At 23.1% G+C, this 16417-nt stretch overlaps 4 protein-coding genes across 4 annotated transcripts; 2 read left to right on the forward strand and 2 right to left on the reverse strand.

Annotated features, from left to right (window-relative positions):
* Positions 1 to 795: 795 nt before the first annotated feature.
* Positions 796 to 5298, reverse strand: PY17X_0511900 (conserved Plasmodium protein, unknown function; the record flags this gene model as incomplete). Its single annotated transcript, XM_724730.1, has 1 exon — positions 796 to 5298. One exon carries the CDS (start codon positions 5296 to 5298, stop codon positions 796 to 798), a length of 4503 nt encoding a protein of 1500 aa, XP_729823.1.
* A 3595-nt stretch (positions 5299 to 8893) lies between these two features.
* On the forward strand, positions 8894 to 10075 carry PY17X_0512000 (40S ribosomal protein S2, putative; the record flags this gene model as incomplete). The annotated part of the gene is made up of 2 exons (XM_721549.1): positions 8894 to 8956; positions 9347 to 10075. 2 exons carry the CDS (start codon positions 8894 to 8896, stop codon positions 10073 to 10075), a joined length of 792 nt encoding a protein of 263 aa, XP_726642.1.
* A 1155-nt stretch (positions 10076 to 11230) lies between these two features.
* On the forward strand, positions 11231 to 12094 carry PY17X_0512100 (biotin--protein ligase 1, putative; the record flags this gene model as incomplete). Its single annotated transcript, XM_721550.1, has 1 exon — positions 11231 to 12094. One exon carries the CDS (start codon positions 11231 to 11233, stop codon positions 12092 to 12094), a length of 864 nt encoding a protein of 287 aa, XP_726643.1.
* A 543-nt stretch (positions 12095 to 12637) lies between these two features.
* On the reverse strand, positions 12638 to 16378 carry PY17X_0512200 (conserved Plasmodium protein, unknown function; the record flags this gene model as incomplete). The annotated part of the gene is made up of 1 exon (XM_721551.2): positions 12638 to 16378. One exon carries the CDS (start codon positions 16376 to 16378, stop codon positions 12638 to 12640), a length of 3741 nt encoding a protein of 1246 aa, XP_726644.2.
* Positions 16379 to 16417: the final 39 nt, after the last annotated feature.

Consider the following 16417-nt stretch of genomic DNA (forward strand, 5'->3'; position numbering starts at 1 on the left):
AATAAGAAAAAGGATTTAATTGATTATGTTGTATAAAAATGGCTTCCATAAAATGTTCATATTTACGTATTTTTTTGGGGGGAGTTAATTTATCATAACTCGTATATATATTTTTTAATAAATTGTCTTGAAATATATAAAAATGTAATTAAATAATTTGGGGATTATGAAGAAATTTTTACATTAAATTTTTCTCTGATGTGTGATTTTTTAAGTACCAAATCAACAAATTAATATATTTGTATGAAAAAATTAGTAAAATAAAAAAGGTACAATTTGTTCATTTTGGCTTTACCAATGAAAATGTATCGAAACTAAAAAACCACAATGTCTCTAAATTATAGAATTTTACAAATCGGTTAAACGTTTAGTTAATTTAAAGAAAGAATAATTACAAAAAAATGATAAAACAAAAACATCAAAAATATCATAAAATATCAGAAAATATCAGAAAATATTAAAAAATATCAGAAAGCACCAAAAAACGCATTAAGACAAAATTGAGTGCACATAAATAGCGTTATACACACAAATTTATAATATACTTAAAAAAGTCAAATATAATAAAATAAAAAAAACGGAATGTATTTATATTTACATATATATAATTTTTCCTGAAACAATGCATATTATTATATATATGTTTATATATACAACAGGCTCGGATACATATAACCCATTTTAATATAATACTGTTTTCGTTATTTAAAAAATAATAAAAATATATTGCTTTTTTAATTTATCTTAATTATATATTCATTATCGTTTAAATGACAAGTATTCCATCATTATATGTTAAGCAGCTTTGGGTTTATATTTGCTCAACATTGGTGGTTTTGTCTTTACTGCTTTTTTTAAAGAATCAATGTCTTTAGTAAAGTTGGTTTTAATAGGACCACTTATTACATTTTTAGGAAATTTTGGAACTATTTTAATAATTGGTTTTGATGGTATATGGTTTATATTTTCGTTTATTTTTTTCTCTTCATTGTTTGATTCATTTTTTATTTCCTCTTCGTGTTTATTTACTGAATTAGTGGGTTCTGCCGAATTGTTAGTATGGCAATTTGCGGTGTCTAAGTTTATAGATGATGTTAAGACAGATGTATTGTCAGTCTTAATAGAGTCTGGATTTAGTCGAATATCTCCATTTTTATTGTCATCATTTGTTTTATTCTCATCAATTTTTACATTTTCATCAATTTTTACATTTTTGATCGGCAATTCTTTTGATGGTAATACGTTTTTTATATTATTCAGCTTTTTAATGAAATTGTTTTTTTTTATAAGGGCCTTTTCGACATTGTTTTTAGGAATACCCGGCATCTTAGCTTTTAAAGGATGTTTCAGTATATTCGGTTTTTTAGTTACAAAATCGTCTTTCTCGTTCTTTTCCTCATCTTTGTTTTCCTCAACTTTTTCTGCTGCCTCAACCTTTTCTGCTGCCTCAACCTTTTCTACTGCCTCAACTTTTTCTGCTGCCTCAACTTTTTCTACTGCCTCAACCTTTTCTTCGGCCTTTTTTGCTGCCTCTACGCTCCCTTTGGAGACGCAGTGTTTGCTAGCTTTTAATGGAAATTTAAATGCGAACTTTTTTGAAATTCCAATTTTCGATACTATCTTAGAAGTACTTTGTTCCTGATTCTTCGAAGATGTGTTAGCAGTTTTATCTAAATGTGGCTCTCCACTTTCTTTCTCTTTCTCCTCCTCTTTCTCCTCATCTTTCTTCTCATCTTTCTTCTCATCTTTCTTCTCATCTTTCTCCTCATCTTTCTTCTCATCTTTCTCCTCCTTTTTCTCCTCCTCTTTTTCCTCCTCTTTCTCAGCATTTGCAACCGCCGTTTTTTCGCTGGAATTCAAGGCAAATGATTTTTCAATGTTGTCATTAATATTTTCTTGAACTGAGGAAAATAATTTTAGATTCATTATTTTAGAAATGGTCTCAGATGTGTTAAATAAAGATAAGTCAGTTGGATCCCATGTTTTTTCAGACTCTTCATCTTTCTCGATTTCTTCTTTTTCTAACATTTTTTCAATATTTTTTTTTACAGCCTTTTCTATAAATTTCCTTTCATTTGTATTATTATCTGTCTTAATTAATATGTTCTTATCTTTTTCCTTTTTTAAATCCTTCAAAGATGGTATATTTTTTACATTTTTATTTAGGGATATTTCTTTATGAACTTTTACTTTTTCTTTATCATCACATTTGGCTGTTTCTGTTTTGTTCAGCGCCACTTCATTTATTTCTGATTTTGTTTTGTTCAATACCATTTCATTTTTACCATTTTTACCATTTTTACCATTTTTATTGGAATTAGATTCTGAATCATTTTCTTCGCTTTTTTTAGAATCTTTATCATCTTGTTCATTATCATGTGTTTCTTTTTTTCCCGTTTTTAAAATCACACTTTTTTTTACCATTGATTTATTAAGACTTGGTATTTTCGGCATCATTTTTTTCACTAACACTTTATTTATGCTATTTTTTGCCACTACGTTTTTTTCGTCATTTTTTCCGTCATTTTTTACTTCTCCACTTTTTGCCTCGTCATTTTTTACTTCTCCATTTTTTACTTCTCCATTTTTTTCGCCATCTTTTACTTCTCCATTTTTTACTTCTCCATTTTTTGCCTCGTCATTATGTCCAGATTTTTCTTTTCCACCAATCGTAGCATCATTATCATTTACGTCTTTTCCTTCTTTTCCTTCCTTTTCTTCTTTTTCTTCCTTTTCCTCTTTTTCTCCTTTTTCTTCTTTTTCTCCTTTTTCTTCCTTTCCTTCCTTTTCTTCTTTTTTCAATTCATTGACATTTTGTTTTACACCATTTTTATGTTCGTATTTTTTCACCAAATGTTTAACTACACCTTTAGAAGCGGACTTGCAAACTTTAGGCACAAATTTTATTACCATTTCGTCATTTTGCTTGTCATTTTTTTCGCCATCTTTTGCCTCGTCATTTTTTACTTCCCCACCCTTTTCGCCACTTCTTACTTCGGCAATCTTGCTACCCAAAATAAGTTTACTATTTATGTTTAATTTTTTAAAAGATGGGTTGTTATTATCCATGTTTCCATTTATAGTTTTGATTTTGGTAACATTATCATTAATTGGTATCTGGTTATTTTCGTTATATTTATTTGTTTTGTTACTATTTCTTTTAGATATTGTTGGTCCGCTTCGGTTTCTACTTCCTATAAAACTATTTGAAAACTTTGAATTAGGAAAATTTTTTTTTTTTTTTTTATCTAATATATTAGACATATTTAAAGTTAATAATTTTTTATCAGAATTAAAAGAATTATGTTTTATTTTATTGTCATCTAATATATTTGCAACTGATAAGCTTTGGGTTTTTTTTTCAATTTTCCAATCCTCAGTTTTAAAGATGGTATTAGTATATGACTTATTCAAAAAAGGTAATTTTTTTTTTTTTTCAAAATTATAATTAGAATAATATTTAAAATCATCACTAATTTCATTTACACTTTTATTTTGAGAAAACCCACTATGGATAGATGTTAAACTATCACGTTTCACATTACATTTTAAAGATTTTACATTTTTTTTTTTTATATGATCAGTATCTACATCTTTGTTTGTGCTTATTTGCTCTTTGCTTATTAGAGGGTGCTTTAAAAATATAGACACGTTTTGATTTGCATCTTTTTCCATTTTTTTCACCATTTTTTTCATCATGTTTTTCATCATGTTTTTCATCATTTTTTTTTGTTTTTCCAAATCAGTATTATCTAAATGCAAACTTGTTTTATTTGGAACTTTTTCTGAATCTCTTTTTATTTCAAATTTATTTTTATCACTCACCAATGAACTTCTTTTTATATTTCCATATCTACCCATCACATTAATATATTTTTTTTCATCTTCTTCACCATTTTGAAATGGATATGCAAAATTTACATCTTTGTAAAGACTTCCATTTTTGCCACTTTCGCCACTTTCACTTAAACTCATAAAAGTTTCGTCATATTTATGACATGAATTTCTTTTATTTTGATAATTATTATTTTTTCGAGAATAATTACTGTTATTACAACTATACAAATCTGAGTCTTTTTTTTTCTTATATATATTTTTAATATTTTCTTTCATAACATATTTATTATTTTTAATAAATTCGTCTATTTCACATATTGATTTGCTTCCTATCGTTTTATCATCTAACATGTTCATATCATTTGAAACTTGTTTTCTATCTCTATTTTGAATATTTTTAAATAAACAATTAAAATATAATTTATTTTTTTCATAATTTAGACGTATGCTTATTGGACATTTATTTCTTTTGCTTAATCTTTCTGTTTCTTTTTTATTTTTTATTGGTTTGGCTTCCTTCAAATTGTAAACGCTGCCACTGCCACTGCCACCGCCACTCTCTTTTTTCCCCTCCAAATTGTAAACGCTGCCACTGCCACTCTCTTTTTTCCCATCCAAATTGTAAATAATTTCACTTTTTTTTTTCCCCTCCAAATTGTAAATAATTCCACTCTCTTTTCTTTCATTTATTTTTTTGTTACCACTCCATTTTGTTCTCAATACTTTGTCTTTTTTGGTTTCTCTAAAATTAGCTATTAATTTATTTTTTTTACATTTTTTAATATTTTTTTTTTTTTTTTTTTTAATAATTCTTTTTTTTATGCGAATAAAAGAGGACAGATTAATAATTGGAGTCCCTCCTTTTATGTGCCCATTTTTTATGTGCCCATTTTTTATGTGCCCACTTTTTGAGTGTACATTATTTATTTTCTTGTTACAATTCTCAATTAATTCATAATTTGACTTTTTTTTTAAATAAGAAGAACTATCATCTTGTGTTGTACAATTTTGAGAATGTTTTAAAAGATGTTTTGTTCGATTTTTGACTTTTTTTATTTTTCCATAAAATTTTACACCTTTATAATTTTTTAAATCGCTTGAGATATATCTTTTAAATTCATTGTTAATATTTATATTTTGTCCAACTGTCGTCTTATTATCGAAAATGTCATTATGTCCATTTAAAACATTATTACCAATTCTTTTTTTTGCTTTTCCTTTTATTTTTAAACAAAAGTTTTGATTTTGTAAAAATTTATCAAATAATTTATTGTCTCTTTTTAAAATAGAATATAAATTATTTGTAAAATCGCCATCATCATTATCATCATTTTTTAATTCTTTTTTTTTATTTAATATTTTTTTGGCAAATTTATCATCATTTAAATTTACAGTTGCCACAATATCATGTATATCATTATTTTGTAATTTTATTGAGCTCTTTATTTTTATTTCATTCATGGTTAATAAAAATTGTAATACAATTATATACCTTTATTTGTTAATCTTTACTTATTAATCTATAACTTACAGTTTAAATCTTAAGTATATTGCTATGTAAAGGACAAATCTATTCGCTTAGTTTATTTTGTCGGAAGTATATACACACTGTCATCTCTTGCCCATACATTATGCCATTATCATTGTGCTGCTATTACTATCACTATTGTGCTGCTATTATTTTAACCGTTGTTTTTACCTTGCTTTTTAAGTATAAATTTTTCACAATGTTTTATAGTTTCTACATTAGTTGCCTAAAATGCTTAAGCGAAATAAAATTTTCATTTTATACTTTTTTTTTTTTTGAGCGGTATGGAAGCATTTTTTCTAAAAAAAATAGCGAATTGTGTAAAAATAGTGAATTGTGCAAAAATAGCGAATTGTGCAAAAATATAAATCTCATAAATAATAAATCGTATTAATTTTGTTGAAGAGTCTTAAATACAAACGAGGAAATATATATAAAATAATATATGTAGAAAATATTCTGTATTTTTATTAAAAAATTATATACTTGTATAACGTTTAGATTTTATTTTTTCATCTAATAAAACAATATTGACTAAATACCTTAGGGTCTACAATTAAAAGAAAAAAAAAATAGCGAGCCAAATATTAATATATATAAAATTGTGTGTGTTTTTTTTTTTTTTTTTTTTTTTTTTTGAAAAAATCGAATAAAAATTAAATCGGTTACAAAAATGAATAAATTAGAAAAATGAAAAAATTACAAAAATGAATGAATAAAAATAAAATTGTATAGAACAAAGTTGCCGCTAGTAAATTTTTATAAAATTATTAAGCCTTTTTCTAATGTGTATATAGTACATATATACCTCTTTACAAAAATAAACAGATCATACATAAAGATTATAACAATTATTTAAAAAAAAAAATGTATAATCAAATTTACAATTAAAAAAATAAATTTCAAATATCTATATAAAAGGTAACAGGGTGGCAACACATAAAGCACAACTTTTTTTTAGAACAAAATTAAATAGTTGTAAGAAAAAAAAAAAACTGTCATTTTATATTTCAGGGAAAAATATATAATGCCACAACTTAACAAAATAAAATCATGATTTTGCAAAAAAAATTTGAAATAAATTATTAAATAATAAAGAAAATTCAGGAAAAATATAAATGTAGAATAAATAACTGAATTAAAAAGAAATCTGTATATTTATTATACACACTTTATTTGATAACAATTTCCTTGTTTTGCATTATATACCTTTCTAAGGAAGCCTTTCGAATAAATATACTTCATTTTTCGTTGTTTTGATAAATAATGAGACATCTTGACTATTTTATAAATAAGAATAAATCGTTGATTTATTTTTTTTTTCTTTTTATAAAAATATTTTATTATATCTCAAAATATAAAATTTGAGAAAAATTCAATTGGTAACTTATTCAAAAAATTGGAGGAAAAACGAAAATCATATGTAGTATTTACATGAAACTTTCAAATTTATTCTTTTGTTAAAAGCTTAATAAAAAAAATAAAGGAAGTATATAATCATTTTTTTATATTTCGAGCAGTTTGCCATTTAAGAAAAAAAAAAAAAATAAAAAATAAAAAATAAAAATATACATATATATATACACATGTACAGTGTGTGTCTGAAAGGTGGGAAGCTAAATTTTATAATAATTTTTTTTAGTTGGGAAACTTTTGCCCTTTTAACAATATTAAAAATATCGTTGAATATAATATACTGCATTACTGCATGTCTTTCAGATAGTAATTTTTTTTTATTTGGATCCAAAAAAGTGATAATAAAAAATTAAATAGTAAAGTGGCAAATCAAATAAAAAGGAAAATAAATATATATATATATATATATATATATATATATATAGGGTTCCTTAAAATAATTAAATATTAAGTGTATAAAAACACAAAGATTTATTTATATATAACCTTATCTAATTTTATAAGATTTAACGATATATTTTTTTAGCATGCATTATTACAATTTTCACATAACACCATTGTTGTATATCTGTTTGTTAGAAAAAATATTTTTAACTGACCCTATACTTAAAATTACTAATTTATTTTAAAAAAACATAATTATGATTGTAAAATTTATTAGCAAAAATATCTCCAATATTATTGCATGAAAAAAAATAAAGAAAACAAGAGACAAGTATTTTTTTGTCCATAATTAAAATTATAACTTAATAATTAAAAGGGTATAATATATATATATATAATATACACATGTATACTTATTTTTTAATATACAAAAAGTTAGCATTTAGCAAAAAAACATTTTTAAAGGTTGAAGCTATGCATAAAAGGTTTTTAATAACTTCCAAATTTATATTATAAAAATATATCTTAAAAAAAATTAAGTGTTATGAAAATGAGATAACTAATAAAGAAGAATAACGGGTTTTGTTTTGTAAAAAAATATGATATATCTTATTTTAATTGGAAAAAATATTATAAGTCATAAATAATTTTGAAATATTTTAAAAGTATGAACAGCAATAATAATAATGATAAAAATTCTGAACAGTCAGAAAAAAAAATGGTTAAATCAAAAACAATACTATTTTTTCAATATATAAAATATAATACTGAGAATAAGGGACCCCTCAATTCACCCTTGCCATTGAAAAATATAATAACCCTTATAAATATTTAAATGGGAAAATGTAAGCATAACGGAAAAAATTATATAACATCATGCATATTTATATACATTATTATATATACGCATTATTATATATGTAATATATCCAATATTATAATTTTTTTTCATATTCTGTTTTTTTTTATAAATTGCTTAAATATTTATACAAGGTTATTATATATATAAAATGGCGTGCGGGTTTTCTTAATTTTTTTTTTTATTTATGCCATTATATTATTAATAATACATTATAATATATCAACACTACTTTGTATCGTGCCCCCCCCAAGGCAATCCGTTTTTTATGAATTTTCTATACAAAAATAATATGATATACATATATTATATATCATAATAATGTACCTATAATTATGTATACACTTAAGCATATATTATTATAACGTTTTATATTCCTTTCCCCCTCAATTTTTTTTTATCGTATTATATAATATAATAATTAAAAATATATATATATATGTACATGTACATAATATTATTGCATTTTTTCACTGCTCTTCTTTTTTTAATAAAATCTATAATTAAATATTTGTAATAAATAATATATATGCAAAGTGCCTATGTAACAATATTTTTTTGATTTACAATTTTTGCATGATTTAAAAAAATAAACACAAAAAATATATGTTTTAGATAAACGAAAATAATTATATACATATAATATATTTATGATCATGTATAAAAATTAATTATCATTATATAGAAAGATACAAGCTAATTTATAATAATAGTATTGTGCTAATCGTTTTAATATAAAATAGATATAAATAAATAATATATATAATAGCTATTTTTCATACACTATTTGAATAGCCAAAATATATATTTAATAATTAATTTCCATTATTAATAATAATATAAATACTTTTAAAAAAAATATATTCAAAATGAGCAATAAGAAGGTACAATCCCCTAAGGAAGAAAGCATTGCTAAAATGCTTATTTGTAAAGTAAGTTTATAAACTTTAAAATAAACAAAAGAATGCCAACATATAAAGCGATCGTGATTTATAGAGATATGTGATAACTATACTATTTTTTTGCTACTCTTTTTCTATTTTTTTGCTACTCTTTTTCTATTTTTTTCCCTATTTTTTTCCTATTTTTTTGCTACTCTTTTTCCTATTTTTTTCCTATTTTTTTTCTTTTTGATGCACCACAAAACCATTTCTATGCATAAAAATAAACGAAATAAATAAAAAAATGGATATACAAACACGACAACTATTTGTTATATCTATTATACGCACATATGGATATGCATATGTTATATGACAGTATTGATATATATAAGCATGCACACATGAGTTTGGTTTTTTCCATCCATTTCACTTTGTTAGGTTCACATTGGAACTAAGAATTTAGAAAACAAAATGAAAAGATATGTATATACAAGAGCAAAAGATGGTGTACATATAATAAATTTAGCAAAAACATATGAAAAGCTTCAATTAGCAGCAAGAGTTATAGTAGCAGTAAGCAATCCTGCCGATGTTGTTGTCGTATCAGCAAGACCATTTGGTAGTAGAGCTGTTTTGAAATTTGCTCAATATACAGGTGCTCAAGCAATTGCAGGAAGATGGACCCCTGGTATGTTAACTAACCAAATTATCCAAAAATTTATAGAACCAAGATTATTAATTGTAACCGATCCAAGAACTGATGCACAATCAGTAAAAGAATCTGCATATGCAAACATTCCAGTTATAGCATTATGTGATTCAGATTCACCATTAGAACATGTAGATATAGCAATCCCATGTAATAATAAAGGAAAAGAATCAATTGCATTGATGTATTGGTTATTAGCACAAGAAGTTTTATATTTAAAAGGAACCATACCAAGATCTCAAGCATGGGATGTTATGGTTGATATGTTTTTATGGAGAGATCCAGAACAATTTGAATTAAAAAATTTAGCAAATGAAGAAGCTACACCTACTGCTCCTCATTTAGCTGATAATCAATATGCCACTGAAGCACCATATGATGATTGGAATAAAAAAGATGATTGGAATGACAATGCAAATGAAGAATGGAAAAATCCAATTACTGTTGATGAATGGTAATAAAAATTATCATTGTTTTTCTTATTTAACCATTGAAATATTATGAACATGTGTATATTATCTTATATCTTTCGAATAATTTTTTATTATATAAATTTTTGCGAAAAAAAACAAATCATATGAATTATTACATAAAAGCAATCAAGAAAAAAAAAATGATAATAAAACAAAAAATAAATATAGGAGTAGTACATATTACACGTTTAGATATACATTGTTATAAAAACATACATTTGTAACAAATATTATGGTCTTAAAAATTACAAAAAAAATGCATATTTTATATATTTTTAAGTCCCTTTTTATATACCCTATAATTTACACTAACTTTTTATTGACGTTTTTTATTTCATATCATTCAACTTTTTTTTTAAATTAATCATAAAACTAAAATTATAGTAAATATTTATTTATAAAAGATATAAAAAAAAAACAAAAAAATATCAAAGGAAAATACCATAGATATTTTATCATAAAAAAATGTATACTTTTTTACTATATGTATCTTAAACACGTCAATTGTTCGACAATTGTGTGTATGCGGTGAATGATACTTGGCTAGTTAAAATAAATATATTGCAAAGTCAGGTAAAATTTATTATTTATAGAGAACAATTATGTTTGTTTTGTGTGTATTCAATAAATTTACCTGACTTTGCAATAAATTTATTTTTTTTTTAGCTAGCTATGTTTGATTTCAAAGTTTTTTTATTTGAGTTGAATGTGTAACATAAATATTAAATTTGTTAATTTTTATAAATTCCGTGAATTTGTAAACATAAAAAAATTCACAATAAAAATAAATGGTGAAATATACGAAACTTTACATATGTGTATTAAAAAGTGATGTTGTTCTACAAAGGGATGTTTTCTTTTTTGAGCCCATAAATAAATACCCTCTTGATATATGCGAAAATGGCGACCACATGTACATACAGAACTAACCTATCAAATAGAGAAAAAAGTGACTAATAAAGTGGCAAATTTTAAAGCTTTAAAAATGTATGTATATTTAAAAAAAATAAAATAAAACATATTTATACAGTTTTCATTGCATCAATTTATATATTTTTTTTTATTATCTTTCTGTATCTTCAAATAAATAAAATTTTTAATACTTTTTTTTTTTTTTTTTAATTTATAAGAATAGCAGAAATGGAGAAAGAAAATGCAATACAATACGAGCGATTTTATGAAAAATATAATGCACGGCACTTGCATTTTGATGAATTGGATTCTACACAATTATATTGCAAAAGAAATATGAAGACATTTATAGAAAATGGTGAATTAAAAAATGACGAAAACATGATAATAGTTAGTTGTAATTCTCAAACAAATGGTATTGGAACAAGAGATACAAAAAAGAAAATAGATAGAATTTGGGTATCTGAAAATGGAAATGTATTTATTTCAATTATAAATTTATGGAAAATTGAACATATACAAAAAATAAATTGCTTATCTCAAACATGTACTGTTGCCATAAGTAAGACTTTAGAAGATTTTCATTTATTAACACAAATTAAATGGATAAATGATGTTTTAGTTGATTATAAAAAAATATCAGGATGTCTTGTAAATTTATGTTATTTAAATGGGTTCCCTGATTTAGAAAAAGAGTATGTTTGTGTAATTGTTGGGATAGGTATTAATGTAAATTTAACAGATAATAATAATATGTTATCAAATAATTATACATCAATAAAAAAACAATTAGAACAAGATTTCGATGTTTCTAGCTTAGTACCTTCAGTAGACCAAGTTATTCAAAAATTAATAAATCATTTTTATATATCTATTAATAAATTGAGAGATGAAAATTTTTCATATTTTTTAGAATATATAACTACTAGACTTTTATATAAAGGAGAAAAAGTTATAATAGATCAAGATAACCATCAAATTATCGGATACTTAAAAGGAATATTACATGATGGTTCAATCATATTACTAAATGACCATAATCAAATAATTTATGCAAATACTGGGCACTTGAGTTTGTACAGGGAATCTTAATTTGTATCCTGTACTATCCTTTGTCTGCACCAAGCCAAGCCAAGCCAAGCCAAACCAAGCCAAACCAAGCCAAACCAAGCCAAACCAAGCCAAACCAAGCCAAACCAAATTTTGTCTGCACCAAACCAAATTTTGTCTGCATCTGCATCTGCATCTGCATCTGCACCCAATTTTGTCTACGTTTCGTACATTTACATACGCTTCATCTTAAGAGAACTTTGCTAAATATAAAGATAATATTTTATTCATTTTTTATTAAAAAAAATGTACATAAACATACTGAACCTTTTTTAAAAAGTAAAATATTAATACATTCGTTTTGGACTTTCATATGATTCCATATTTAAAAATAAATTTATTTAATAGCATTCATTTACATGTACATTTCACATATCATTGAAAAAATGAAAGAAAAAAAAAAAAAAAAAATATAGCGAATTAAGAGATAGGCAAATAAAATGAAGTATAAATTATAATAAACATTTTTGGTTACAACTTGATACACTTTTTTTTTTTTTTTTTCAAAATTGTTATTTCTACAATTTAATAATCTGATAATGGTAAAAAAGGAGAATTTTTTCTCTCTATATTCTCTAGTTTTTTATTTGTACATGTGTTTTTTTTATTACTTGGCTGAATATATTTGGTACATAAATTGTTGTAATAATTAGTGGCATCATAAGATGGGTTTAATATTATTTTGTTATTTAAAGTGGATATATGTGAATTCATTTCAGAGTTTAACTTATTTTCTTTATGAGCTTGATCAAAGATGTTTAATTTTTTATCGCTATTTTTATTAATTACATTTTTTTCTGTTTCATCCAAATTATTTTTAAAATAGACAGAATTTTCTTTCCCTTTAAATGAAGAAATCATATTATTTATATATACATCTTTAACATTATTATTTTTTTTTATAATTTCATGAATATCAATCTTAATAGAAATAGAATCATTATTTATACAATTTTTTAATATTCCCCAATTATTATAACCAAACCAAGGAAATGTAGAATAGTTGTATAAACAATATTTTTTTTTGTAGATACCACATGTTACTGAATATATTATATCACAAAATCCAGTATAAGAAAATAATAGATCAATATAATTGTTATAAGAAAAATTTAATTTATTATTTATATTTAATAAAATAAAAAAATCATTAATAATTGTTTCAGTTTTAAATTCAGGAGATACAACATAATTATTTTCACTTGAACACAATAATGATATTTTTTTTACATTCCATTGTATAGTTAATAAAATTTTTTCAGAATTTTCTTTGATATTATAATTTTTTAAATTATTTTCATTAATTAAAATATTCTTTATATTTTTTTTTTCACATAAATTTGGTTTTATTTTTTCTTTTGTACTTTTACATTCTTCCTCTTTATTATTTATATAATTACTTTCAGTTTTTTCCTTTATTTCTTTATATATTTTTATATCATTATTTTTTGGACCCTTATTTAAATTTTCTATATTTTGTATACCATTTTCTTCTCCACTTCCATTATTATCAATATTTTCTGTACATATCATTTTATCTTTATTTTCTTGTTTTACATTTATTGAACTATCATCTAATGTCTTATCCTTCTTAAATAGTTTATTATTGATATGTGTATTTTTATTTGTTTCTTTATATGCTGAATTTGAATTATTTCTAAAATTATGGAAAAAAGCTCCAACTGATTCGAGCAAATTACTTTTCACATGACCATTACTACTACTGCTATTATTATTGTCTCCATTTCTATTCTCTTCTGTTTGTTCTGCATTTTTATAATACACTCTTTTTTTAATAATAAATTCTTGTTGTTTATCATTGTTTACAACATTATTATTATTATTCCCAATGCGTAAACATTTTCCTTTTTCAAAATTTATTTTAAAACATTTTAACAGATTTATTCCACTATATTTAGATTCACCTTTAGATGTATATACATAACTTCTATTAGTTTTATTTGTATGCATCATTTTATTAATTTCTCCTTTTAATCGACTACTAAAATAATTATCTATATTCTCGACTTTAACCATGTTTATACCTTTTGTCTTGTCATTCATATTTTCTGACTTGATCATATTTTCTGGCCTGATCATATTTTCTGGCCTGATCATATTTTCTGACTTGATCATATTTTCTGGCCTGATCATATTTTCTGGTTTGATCATATTTTCTGACTTGATCATATTTTCTGGCCTGATCATATTTTCTGGCCTGATCATATTTTCTGACTTGTTCATATTTTCTGACTTGTTCATATTTTCTGAATTAATCATATTTTCTGACTTATCATTTACGCTTTTTATTTTTTTTGTCAAATTATTTTTTATTTTATAATAAGACATATTGTTAGCTTTAAATAATACAGTATCATTGGTAGGTATAAAATGAAAATTATTTTGAGTTTCTACACAACTTTTTGAAGATGGAGATATACCAAAATTTGATTCTTTTTTGAATCTTACTATATTATGTACAGGAATTTTATTTTCCTGCTTTTCTCCAATAGATTTTCCTAAATATATTTTTTGCATACTATATAAATTGTTTTCATTTATTAAATTATGTTTTCCTAAATTGGGTTCAGGGTTTAGGGTTTTAGGATATTTTATTGATGATATAATCCCAAATTTATAATTTTTGGAATTTCGAATTTCCTTTTCATCAGTTTTATCTATTTGCTCTTTCATACTATAACTATTATTACAATTTATGTAATTTTCATTCTTTCCTTTATTATTTTGAGGATTCATAAAATTAGAACAACCAGAATAACTATCATAATTTTTAAAACATTTTATTCCATTTTTTGTTTCTTCAACATATTTACTAGAGTTATCATAAATAATAATATTATTATTATTATTATTGTTATTATTTTCTGACTTGTTCATAATATTTTTCATTTTTTTAGAATCCTCATTCATATTAAGTCTACTTTTGGATATTTCATTAAATGTATGTACATCATGTAAATATAATGGTATATCTTTGTATTCTATTCTGTTAGAATCATTATTATTTATATTTATAATTTCTTTTTTCTCGTTTTTTATATCATAATGTCCATTATATAATTCATCAATACGTATTGTTTTATTATCTATATCTCTTCTCAACTTATCTTTGCATATGTTATGTGATTCTATAGGTTTTAGCTTATTATTATATTGTTCATATTTTATTTTATTAGATGGATATATATAAAGTGTATTATTATGATCATAAAAATCATCCATAGTTGTATATGTACATGTGTGTTCCTTCGTATTTTGCAAAGAATTTGAAATATCCTGGAAAGTTTTATTATCTATATTTAGAGATAATTCTGTAATGGAATCATTTTTTACATCTGTTAGATTTTCAAGATTAGACAAAGTATGCATGTGTTTTATTTGATCATTTTTACCAACTTTATCAATTTTTGAACCATTTCTTAATTCAAGGTCCCAATCTGTATAATAACTTGCGAATAAATCGCCATAATTATTTTCTGATAAATCATTATACATTTCTGGATGTTTAAAATGTGAAATATATATTTCATGAACCTTTTTTCTAATATTGTCTGTTTTTATAGTTGTATTATCTATTGGGTCTACTAATTTATTCGAAAAGTAAATTCGATTGGTATCATTAAATTTATTATCACCATTTATCTTGTTCTTATTTTTATCTTCATTTCTACTTTTATCATCATTTCTACTTTTATCATCATTTCTACTTTTATCATCATTTCTATTTTTATCATCATTTCCATTTCCATTATTTTTTAAATTATTTATTTCATAAATTTTTTGTGTAACTATATTAGATTCATCATAACAGTAATTATTTTCTCGATTCAAACTATTACGATATTCATTATTTTTTATAAAAAAAAAAGTACCTTTATCTATTTCTTTTATTTTATCTCTACTTTTATTATGAACAATATTACAATCTATATTTCTATTTCTGTCTACTGAAAAAAAATATTTATTTTCAATATTATTATTTTGTTCAGATATGTTATTACATAATTTTTTCTTTTCTTTTAGAGATTTATCATTATCAATTTCTTTCCCCAAATATATTTTTGTATTTATTTCATTTTGCGATATTTTCAAGTTAGTATTGTTAAAATCATTTGAATTATATTCTTTACATGCATTAATATAATTTTTACAATAATCCGGTCCTAAAGATTTTTCTTTAATATTTTTTTTTGTTATTTTATCACTGTCTTTATTAATTTTATTACTCATTTTGTGAATCTCCATTTTTACAATACCATCACAAGTTTGCTTTTTTTTCGCTTT

This window comes from Plasmodium yoelii (genome assembly GCF_900002385.2).
Source record: "Plasmodium yoelii strain 17X genome assembly, chromosome: 5".
NCBI lineage: Eukaryota > Apicomplexa > Aconoidasida > Haemosporida > Plasmodiidae > Plasmodium > Plasmodium yoelii.